This window comes from Pinus tabuliformis, chromosome 9 (genome assembly GCF_031772625.1).
Source record: "Pinus tabuliformis cultivar Carrire ecotype Pingquan chromosome 9, CPIR1, whole genome shotgun sequence".
Lineage (NCBI taxonomy): Eukaryota > Viridiplantae > Streptophyta > Pinopsida > Pinales > Pinaceae > Pinus > Pinus tabuliformis.
Genome location: NC_142307.1, coordinates 338,583,145 through 338,594,943, shown reverse-complemented (window position 1 = coordinate 338,594,943; position 11,799 = coordinate 338,583,145). Strand labels below are relative to the sequence as shown.

The 11,799-nt window shown below is 38.9% G+C and overlaps 1 protein-coding gene and 1 pseudogene across 1 annotated transcript; both read right to left on the bottom strand.

Moving 5' to 3' along the window:
• Positions 1 to 363: 363 nt before the first annotated feature.
• On the bottom strand, positions 364 to 3,891 carry LOC149148596 (uncharacterized). The gene has a single exon (XM_089442216.1). It carries the CDS (start codon positions 3,889 to 3,891, stop codon positions 364 to 366), a length of 3,528 nt encoding a protein of 1,175 aa, XP_089298342.1.
• Positions 3,892 to 9,905: 6,014 nt separating this feature from the next.
• Positions 9,906 to 10,650, bottom strand: LOC149148595 (putative acetyltransferase At3g50280; annotated as a pseudogene).
• Between the last annotated feature and the right edge of the window lie 1,149 nt (positions 10,651 to 11,799).

Sequence of the window (11,799 nt, the reverse complement as noted above, 5' to 3'; positions counted from 1 at the left end):
TCTCCGTTAAATAGCTATTTTCCATAAAGTTTCCCATAATGCGCTCTCCCCTCCGATGCAGAGTGGAGGTACTTTCGTAATTAAATCGGAGGATATCCGCACAGATCAAACAGCTCCTCCCTGACCTGACATAAATGTTGCTGAAATCCTTCCCATCAAGGTTGTGCCAAGTGTCCCTTCCTCTCAAGCGGACTCTACGGTGTCTTTCGTGGCAAGAACTATAATGATAGTATCCAAATTTGGCCTTCTCTTGCCATAAAGACCACCGCCGCTTCTGTCTAGTCGTCCAGCTCCCATGATGAACACCCATGCCGTTACCGGTATCTTTAGTTATACGGCGCCGGAAACAGAAACCGTTGCCGGTCAAGCCCGGTCGGTTTCGTTTAAGTCTTGCTGTGCCAACTGTAAACATCTCGCCTTCAGGTTCGGGCAGTCCACTTCCTGCCAACAACTGTCCCACCCCCTGTCCTGATTGTCCATGCCACAATTCGCCAGGTAGTCCGCCAGCCCGTTTGCCTTACGCCTTACCGCATGAAAGACTAAACCTTTCATTCTGGCCATAAGTTCTGCAATATTCTCCGTCACCTTGGCGAGCCGCCAGTGTTTTGTGGCTTTGTTCGCCTTAGTGCCTCCTTGAATTCTCTTAGTTGTTGATATAACCAGTGATGAATCCCCTTCCACAATTACATTGCATTTTCGAAGGGATTTTAAAATTCTCAAACCATGCTCAAGCGCTGCAAATTCCATCTCATTATTCGTGCTTTCCCCAAGCGCTCTATAATATATATGCAGAATTTCTCCATCCTGGTTTCTTATTACACCTCCAATTCCTGCCATCCCGGGATTACCTCTCGAGGCCCCATCAAAATTTAGCTTCAAGCCCCCTTCCGGCGGGCACTGCCATTTGTCGATCTGTGAGGATGGAAGCATTCTGTGTCTCGAAGCTGTGATGCTGCTGGTGGCTTCCAGTCGAAAGCATTTCAGGATGCGTAAGTCTTGAGCTGAAGGTTTCTCGTTACTTTCCTCTCTGCATTTCGTTTGAATTAACTGTTGAATGTTAGTTAATATACTGTCTTTAGAGAACTCTATGTTCCTATGTTCATCTTGAAATATTCTACGGTTACGTTCCTTCCAAATAGACCATAGTAAGAAGCCTGGAACAGACTTCCATATGCTGTTGACTCTTAGGATGTTGGAGAAGTCTTTTTTCCAATTTAGAATGGTTCTGTGAATGGATTCTCTATCGCGGTCAGAACTGCTGAGAATCCCTTCCATCCAGCTCCATAACTGATTTGCCCATTCACATGCATTAAACAGGTGGTTGATAGTTTCCTCTTCCGCGAGGCACATAGGGCATCTTGAGGGTCCCCTGAATCCTTTCTTGCACAAGTTGTCCCAGGTTAAAGTTTTGTTTCTCATTAGAAGCCAAAGGAAGGTCCTGATTTTCGGCCAGAATAGGCTGTCCCAAACTTTGTTGCACCATGGCACGGCTTCTACCTGTTCTTCCTTTTCTATTATATCCCTAGCTTCTTTTAATGAGAAATTTCCATTGCCTTTTAAACCCCATCTCAGCTTATCATCTTCTTCAGTTTTCTGAATCTTTCTTTTGAGGATTCTCTCATTGAATTGCTGAATGCTTTCGTTGTTCTCCTCTGTGCTCCCAGGATTTAAATTAATCCAGTCCCTCCATATCGGATCCCTACTGCTTTGAATCCAATATTGATTAACTCTATATCTACCCTCGTTTTGACTTATTCGCTTGAGGGTGGATAGCTCTGGGGTGTCCAGTTTAGGGAATTGTTGCCATGCATCTTCCCAGAACATGGCAAGCCTTCCGTTGCGAATCTCCCAAAAGCTGTGCTCCTGTACTAAGCTCCTATTATTCCTGGCATGGTTCCATATTGACGAACCTTCCGGGACTTCCTGTAGTCTTATGAGGTCCTGAGTATCACAATCTGGAGTATACTTCTCCTTCCAATGCCTCGCCCAAGGTAAATTGGGTTCTTTAATCCATTTCCACCATATCTTAGCTCCACAGGTTCTGTTGACCACAAAAGGATCTACTAAGTTCAGCCCCCCCATAGATTTTGGCTGGCATAGCTTATTCCACGCCACCAACGCCCATTTCTTCTTATCTCCATTCCCATTCCATAAAAAGGATCTCTGTATGTTTCTCATTTGCTGCAGAATGCCCTTGGGAGCTGGAAGTATAGAAAGTAAATATTGCGGAATTGCCTGTAGAACAGCCTTGGTTAAGATAAGTCTACCCGCCAGGTTTAGAGCTCTGTGCGTCCAGTGCTTGCACTTTTTCTCCATGTTGGCTAGAACCTTCTCCCAGTGAATTTTCTGCCAGGGTTTTAGAGTCAGGGGAGCACCTAGATATTTCGAAGGCAGGGAACCAATCCTGAATCCAAGAAGCTGGGACAGGTGAGCTTGAATTGCCGGATGAGTGTTGAAAAAAAAAATTGTAGACTTAGAGAAATTAATCTCCATGCCAGAGGCTCGGCTGAAGAGATCAAGGATGCCCCTGTAAGCCAAAGCCTCCTTCACAGTGGGTGTACCGTGTAACATGGTATCGTCCACAAACTGTTGATGTGTTGTGGCTGGTATCGATCTTATCGGTTGCAGACCTTTTATGGATCCTTCTGCTTTCTTCTTGGCTATGATTCTGCTTAATCCTTCCATTAGGATAACGAATAGGAAAGGGGATAGAGGATCCCCCTGTCTTATTCCCCGCGAAGGAGTAAAAGGGGCTGAGGGAGCGCCATTGACAAGTATTGAATATCTTGGAGATTTGATGAGAGCAAGAATCCACTTGATCCAAGCCCTGCAGAAACCAAATGCATCCAATACAGCTTCAAGGTATCTCCAGCTTACTTTGTCATAGGCTTTTGATAGATCTAATTGCATTAGCATACCTGCTTCTTTTCTCGAATGAAGTGAGTGGATCATCTCCTGCGCTAACAAGATGTTATCTAGAATTTGTCTACCCTCAACGTAGCCCGATTGCTCTTCCGAAATGATACCAGGAAGAATCGACTTTAGTCTGTTAGCTATGACTTTTGAAATAATTTTATAGATAACATTACATAGGGCAATAGGTCTGAATTTATCAGGTGTCTTTGCTTCTTCAACCTTAGGAATGAGCGCTAAAAAGGTGGAGTTGATGGATTTTAGAATAGTTCCTGAGCGTCTGGAATCCTCAACTACCTCCCAGACCTCCTGCTTAACAGTGTTCCAACAAGCCTTGTAGAAGTTGATGGTAAATCCATCTGGACCTGGTGCTTTATCGTTAGGCATACTCCTAATTGCCTCCTCCACCTCCTCCAGAGAGATTTCCCTGCTAAGGGCCCAATTCTGATCTGAGGTAATGGATTTAGGAATGGCTGCTGTGAGTTCCCTGATGGCTTCCTCTCTGTTTATAGGCGGTTCCTGTGCAATTGAGCTGAAGTGATCTGAGAGCAGAGCAGATATGTCATTGTGATTCTTAAATATCTCCCCTGCATTGTTTTTTAACTCAAGAATCTTGTTAGCCCCTCTATGGTCTAGAGCCGACCTGTGAAAAAATTTCGTGTTCTGCTCCCCCTCTTTTAGCCACTGGATTCTAGATTTCTGTTTCCAAAGAATCTCTTCTTGCATACATCTGTTGTGCCACTGCTGTGAAAGATCTTTTTCCTGCTCAACAGCTTCGACACTGTGGATGCCTGCTGCCCCATCTCTGTGAATCTGTTCCAATTTGCTCTCTAGAATGGCTTTCTCCTGGAAGATGTTTCCAAAAACCGTTCTATTCCACTCTTTTATCTTTTCTTTAGTTGCTTTCAGCCTCTTTTGTAGATTAAACATTTTGGAACCTCTTACCTCCAAAGGTTCAGACCACCATTTCTCAACCATCTTGAGGAAGTTAGGGTGGTCTAACCAAAACTTTTCAAATCTAAATGGTTTGTTCCTAGGAGTACCCTAAACTTCGACAATAAGCGAGATTGGCCAATGATCCGACCCACCACTGGGAAGGATATCTGATTCTGTTGTTATACCATCCATTATTATGCTTTCTGAGATCAAAAATCTATCCAAGCGAGAGGCTATCAACCTCTCTCCCCCCCTTCTGTTGTTCCAGGTAAACATGCCACTCTTGGGGTGTATGTCCACCAATCTGACAGTCTCAATGAAACTTGTGAAGGCTTCCGCATCCCTATTAAGTTTCCTAAGACCCCCTTTTTTTTCCAGAAGGGTGGTTATCATATTGAAATCACCCCCCAGAATACACTTAGACCTTGGATATCGTTCAATAAGTCTGGTTATTGAATTCAAAAAATTTATTTTATCTTCTAATTTCTGAGGACCATAAATATTGATGCAAAGGAAGGACCCAGAGTTACCTGTGGGTTGAAATTCCACCGCTATGAAGTGTTTGTTCGCCTCAGCTGATAAAAACTAGATTTCCCTTGCATCCCATAGTGTTGCAAGGCCTCCTTCTCATCCCTGGCTTTCAATCTCTAAGACTTCTAAATTTCTCCCAAGCTTCTTACATAGACTGTTCATGCTAGAGTTGCTGCATTTAGTTTCTTGTAAGAATATAATTTCCGGTCTGTATTTCTGGATTTTCCTCTTTAAGATTCTGTGTTTTGCATGGCTGTTAAGCCCTCTTGCATTCCACGAGATGATCTTCATGTTTAACTAAATTTCTTGGTAGGACGGGAAGGCGCTAAGTGCCTTCATCTTCCCTGAGTTTATCATTATCATGCCTAGCTCCTGTAGAACTTCACCACTAGTTCTACGGCCTCTTCTTTTCTTCATCTTTGAGCTGGATGTTTTCCATAGGAGACTTTTCGAGTGGAGGCTATTGCCTTTTACTATACCTAGCTTCCTATTCTGCTTTTCTAATTCTGCTTTTTGCCTTGCTATGAACAGGTCGTTTACCTTCTTGATTTCTTCTTCCGGTGCGTTTTCTATTCCTCGAGCCTTCCAGTTCTCAGCAATTACTGGTAGATTCATCCCCTCCCTGGCTAGCGCCTCTTCCCACTCTTGATCCTCACTTCCGCCATCACTGGTGAGCATATCAGTTTCTTCTTCCGTCTCCTCTGTTCTCTCCTGCATTTGAACTTCGTTGTTGAGGTCTCCTTCATCCGTTCCTTCCCTGGTTGGTTCTTCCTTTTCACCATGCCCTGCATCTGATGTTAGGGTTTTGTGCTTGTCCTCCGAATCTGTTTCAAGATCTAAGATCACAAACGAGTTGCTGTGGTTGTTTTTGTCTGTATTACCTTTGATATTCTTCCTTCTATTAGCTCTCTGTCTAGACTTGGGTTTTATGAAGGTTTCTTTGTCTTTGTTGGCTTGTGCTGTTTCGGTCTCTGCTTCCTTCCTAATCATAGGGAAATCTCTCATCAAATGCCCATGTTCATGACATTTGCAGCACCGGAAGGGAATCTGCTCATAGTCTATGGCCTGAAAATAATCCTCGTCCCTATATTCCAGCCAGAGCCCCTCATGCAGTGCCCCGGAAACGTCCATTTCAACACAGATTCTGGCGTAAGATGTGTATCTCTTTTGTAATGTTGCTTCCGAGGCCTTGATGAATGTTCCCAACTGGTCACCAATTTGTTTCAAGGCATTTAGACCCCAATAATCTATTGGGAGAGAGAACAAACGAATCCAGACTGGGACTTGAGTAAAAGATTCTTTCTCTGGGGCGAAGTTTGGTTTCCATGGTCGCATGTACAGACCAGCTGAAGCCAGAAAGTATGGGCCACCCTCAAAAATTCTATCCTTGTCTTCTAGGTTGGAGAATAAAACTGTGAAGAATCCCTTGGCTCCCAAATGAAGTTTAACATCCCCCCTCGGCTTCCATTGTTGTCTGATCCAATGACAAAGAGTCCTTTCAGATGGCCAAATGCCCATAAATTTGCAAATGACAGCATGTTCTGCCATGTGCTCTCTGTATGCCTGAATCTCTGGGTCAGTTATTACTACCCTGAGGTTATTGGTCTTTTTTGGTTTGCAGACCCCATTTGATGAAGAGTATCTATTGGGGCTTGTGCTTGTCTCCCCCTCCTTTTCCGGCTTTCCTTGCCTATTATCTGTTTGCTCCCTGTCTTCTCCTGCTTGTCGCTCCTCGTTTTCTGATGATTTAATTATTGAGGCGATTTTGTCTTTAGTTCCTGTCAGGCTTTCATCCACTTTGCCTTTGCCTTCCGTTGTGCTGTCTGGCTTGTCAGTTTCCCCTTGTATTTTCTCCTTATTCCTCCTGTCGTTCTGCTTGTTATTGTCAAGCCCAGAAATCCTGACCCCTTCCTTCTTATTTTGCCTCTGCTTCTGCATGATTATCTGTTTGAAAGTAGGGGTCCCACTGGACCCCTCTGCTCCTGTCCGGTCGGTCAGCTCTTGACCTTTTCGAAACAGTGCTGCGAGACGAGCGATGATCACTTCCAGCCCTGCAACGAGATCAGCACATTAGGATCCCTAGTTTCGCCCTCAGCTCCCCTCCATAATACCATGGCTTATCAATACTACCTGTGTAAATATTTTATTTTACTTAATTTTATAAAAAAATCACAATTTATTTTACAATCATAATATTTTAAAAGAGTATGACACATTCTTAACTATGGATAGACTTTGTTACCATAACATGGGCCAATAATGCCCAAAAACCATAACTTATTTCACAATCAAAATATTTTACAAGAATATGGCATGATTCTTAGCTATGGATATCCACCGTGGATATTATACCATGGGCCAATACCATGGCTTATCAATACCACATGTGTAAATATTTTATTTTAATTAATTTTATAACATTTTTAAAATAAAATCTAAAAAGAAAAAGATTATCATTATTTTTGAGATTCTCATAAAACTTAAATCAAAATTTCAACAAAATAAAAAATGAGAATACTTTTTATATAAAGATGTGAAATATATATAATATAAATAATGTTACTAAAAAATGACATACATCCATCTTAACTCTTTCTCTAAGCCATGAGAGCAAACAAACTGACTAACAATAATAGAGCAAAGACAGTGCATAATTGTTTTAAATTTTTCATTATTGTATTTCCTTTTATATGATTGACCCAAAATATAGGTTTAGTATTTTACAACCAATTGAATTTCTTTAATTTAGATACTTTCTTAAATGCAACATCATGATATCAAATTTAAGATAATTCGTTAGTCTTTAAATTAATTAATCAAATTCTTCCTTAATCATTTCAATAAAAAAATTTATTATATTTTGACCGTTACTATTATTTTAACCATTTACTCTCTCGGCAAGCTCTTTGCCTTTTTAAATTTTCATCATTTTATTTCTTTAATATAATGAATATATTGAGAATCCTTAAAATATGTAATTTTTTTTTATTAAATAATGATCTGCAATTTTCCTAATAGATTGTGTATTTTTCCTGATAGATTGTGTATTTGTAACATCTCTTTTCATCTAACCATCTTAAGGTTTATTTTTTTGACTTTAACATCCATATGTTGTGCACTTTAAAAATCCCACATATTCTCTTTGTGATCATTTAACTTCTCTTTTTCACCAAAAACCAAAAGGCTCTTACACTATCTACAACAAGCCATTTATACAAAAATATCACTATTACATTAATGGTATCTTTTCTTATGGCCTCAAAATATTAAAAAAAAAAACTAAAAAATAATAAATAAGAAGTTAGAAAGTAATACAAAATCGGATGCTGTAAATATTTATATTTTTGGCTAAATTATTATAAAAATTTAAATTTAAAGTTAAATTGTTGAATTTTGATTTTTTTTATTAAATTTTGGTTGAATTAATAATAAAAATTTAAGTTTAAAGTCAAATTGTTATATTTTGATTTTTTATTAACTTGTGAGTCAGCTTTATTTACCATAACATGGCCGAAAACCATGGCTCATCAATACCACATGCCCAAAAACTATAACTTATTTCACAATCAAAATATTTTAGTTACCATAACATGGGCCAATACCATGGCTCATCAATTCCACATGCCAAAAACCATAATTTATTTTACAATAAAAATATTTTACAAGAATATGACGCATTCTTAACTATGGATGGACTTTGTTACCATAACTTTGGCCAATAATGCCCAAAAACCATAACTTATTTCACAATCAAAATATTTTACAAGAATATGACACGATTCTTAACTATGGATATTCACGTGGATATTATACTATGGGCCAATACCATAGCTTATCAATACCACATGTACAAATATTTTATTTTAATTAATTTTATAACATTTATTAAATTAAATCTAAAAAGAAAAATATTATCATTACTTTTGAGATTCTGATAAAACTTAAATCAAACTTTCAATCAAATTAAAAATGAGAATACTTTTTATATAAAAATGTGAAATATATATAATATAAATAATGTTACTAAAAAAGCGTCATAGATTCATCCTAACTAAAAATCTCAAGATCAAAGCCATGAGAGCAAACAAATTGACTAACAATAAGAGAGCAAAGATAGTGCATGAAATAATGTTACTAAAAAAGCGTCATAGATTCATCCTAACTAAAAATCTCAAGATCAAAGCCATGAGAGCAAACAAATTGACTAACAATAAGAGAGCAAAGATAGTGCATGATTGTTTTAAGTTTTTCATTATTGTATATTCTTTTATATGATTGACCCAAAATATAGGCTTAATATTTTACAACAATTGAATTTCTTTAATTTAGATACTTTCTTAAACACAACATCATGGTATCAAATTTAAGAGAGAGAGGAAGGCAAGAGGAGGTGCACGGAGATAGTGACAATAATCTAGGGTAAAGAGAGAGGAGGGCGAGAAGAGAGAGAGGGAGGGCGAGAGGAGGGGTAGGGAGATAGTGATGACACTCAAGGGTGAAGAGAGAGAGTGATGGGGGAGGAGATAGGGTGAAGAGAGAGAGTGATGGGGGAAGAGATAGTGACAATACTCGAGGGCGAAGAGAGAGAGAGAGGGAGGGTGAGAAGAGAGAGAGGGAGGGCGAGAGGAGGGGCAGGGAGATATTGATGATACTCGAGCATAAAGAGAGAGAGTGATGGGGGAAGAGAGAGCAAGTGACAATCAAGAGATGGGGAGAAAGTGAGGGAGAGAGGAGGGAAGAGAGAGAAGAGGAGAGGAGAGGAGAGAGATAAGGAGAGAATGCGAAGAGAGAGAGGGGGAGACAAATAGCTTGAGGGAAGAGACAGGAGAGAGCGAGGGAGATAGTGACGGAGTTAGAGAGAAGAGAGAGAGAGTGATGGGAAAGAGAGACGGTGGTGGGAGAGAATGACAAAGAGAAATGACTCAATAGAGAGGAGAAAAAGAGTGTGAGAGAGATGGAATTGAAAGGGGAGAGAGGAGGGAAGAAAAACACACAGAAGGAGAAAGGTGGAGAGGAAAAGAGTGATAAGGGAGAGATGAAAAGAGTAAAAAAGAAAAGAAAGCGAAATGGAAAAAAGAGAAAATAAGAAAAGACACATTATTACAATTATAAAGATTATATAATATTATATATCCATAGTAAATCCATTTTAATCTAAAATCTATCCATCCTCCATACATTTGATAAATCCGTCCTTATAAATTTTAGTTTTATTCAGTAAATGTAACCATATACGATGCCATGTGCGGGAGACTATTGTGTAGACAAATTTTCAAAATAACTGAACAAACGACGCTTTTGCGCCGAAAACCCTGAACGCGACCCGCGCCTCATCATTCACAGAACATTCATAAAGCCGGTTGAACCATAAAATATGAAATATCCAATGGTTACTATTTTAGACACCCAAAACTCATCTGGTTGATACAGAACTTTCCTCGTCTACATGCAATCAAAGACATATAAAACAAACAAATAATAATAGAGACGAAGGATCTTCTAACGGAAAAGCAACTGTGCGTCCGTCTCCAAGGCAGCCATGAAATGAGGCACAAGACAGATCTCTACATCAACACCTCCAACCCCTTCCCTCGCAGGATATGCAGACATCTTGCCATCAAACTTGTTTGCCCACCCACTCCTTACACACACCGACCGTCCCAATCCAAAGTCATTGTCATACATTGGAAACGTGGGAGAGCTTCCCATCATCACACTGTTATCGCGGATCGTTCTATCCAGTTTCAGAACAGTGGGGCATTGATTATATTTTAGAAAGGGCATGAACTCACCTGGACCACCAGCAGAGGGAGAAAATGACCGTTAAGATTGATAGCGCCATCTAGAGCAAAAAGCTGGCGAACGACCGGACCGACCTCCGCCCCGTTATTTCTTGAATTCCTACATCTGACGCGGATGCTTCGATCAACTCGGCGCCGGCATCGTTGCAGTCGATGTACAGAACACCATCAGAGGAAGTGATGAGCCTTCCTGCCAACGGGTAGAAGTGGACGAGTGCTTCTGACAGGCTGTTCTTGAGAAGCTCCACCGCCCAAACGAATTGGGCATCATGATCGGCGAAGGGCATGAGGTATATGAGACCCTTCTGAATATAATCGCAGCAGAGCATCTGCAAATCGGAAGGGCAGAGCTTCAATTGTTGGGGCTGCGAAGGACGAGCTGGGATTACGGTTGACGTTCGGTCCAGGCGAACCTGTCGAGCAGTGGAGGAGATTTGAGGTGCAACAGACATAGCGAAAAGCCGAAATGCTTGCAACGATGAGACAACTTTTATAATTCAGTGTGATGAGAAGGGGAAGCATTAAATAGGCCAAGCCCAGATGGTTTCGATCGGCTGAGCACAACGATGATAAAGAATATGATTTATTAATTATATTCTACAAACGAATGATGATAATACTACACGAGACCCGAAAGGTAGAAGCTGTGAAATATTAATTTTTAAATAAAATTTAATGAATTATATTCATTAAAAGTAATTTTACAATTTAATCTCTATAATACGTGGCTCTGAATGAGTTGGTTTCCTCCAGTCGCGAACGACTGTGTGATGAAGGATGTGCCCAAGAATAACATTGAAAATTAATATGGTAAATAAATATCAGTATTATCATTTTAATGGCTTTTAAAATATTATCGTTTAAATGAAAAATAAAGTAACTAGTTTATAAGCAGTGGCATTTTACTCTCTAATTATTTTTATTCCTTGAATTTATATGATAATTTCTAAATATTACTATTTTGATAGTATAATTATTAGTTTCAAACAATTTTAAATAATATCTATATAATAACAATAATAAATGCTAATTTATATAACAATCATTAAATACACTTATCGTGATTGTGTAAGGGGTGACCTCACACATGTTTAGATATAATTAAATTCTAAAATATAACAATTTTAATATTAGGTAGAAAATGAAATTCATAAATTATATTTAATATTATTTTTTGTTTTACTTTAAAAAAAAATATGAATAATATAGTATTTAAAAAAATATTTTAATATTTAAAATATTAAATATTAAGAAAAATTATAATCAAAATAAAAATGAATATATATTTATTTATTTATTTGAGTTTTTTTTTTTTTTATATCTTTTTTCCTTAATATCATCAATATTTTATTGGTTGAATTGAGGCTTCTCTGATCAATATTAAGTATGAGAGATTTTTCGGAGTAAATCACATTTTGAAATATTTGTGATGGGTTTGGAACAAACGAGTGTGTTTCATCGTTAGGAAAAGTTGAAGAATCAGATCATGGCTGCATTTTAATAGGGAGAGTAGATCTTCCAACAACTAAGATTGACTAAGGAACGGAAGCGATTGGACTAATGGTTATATTTCACAATCATGCTGCACATGGACTAAAAATAAAGACATGGACAAATT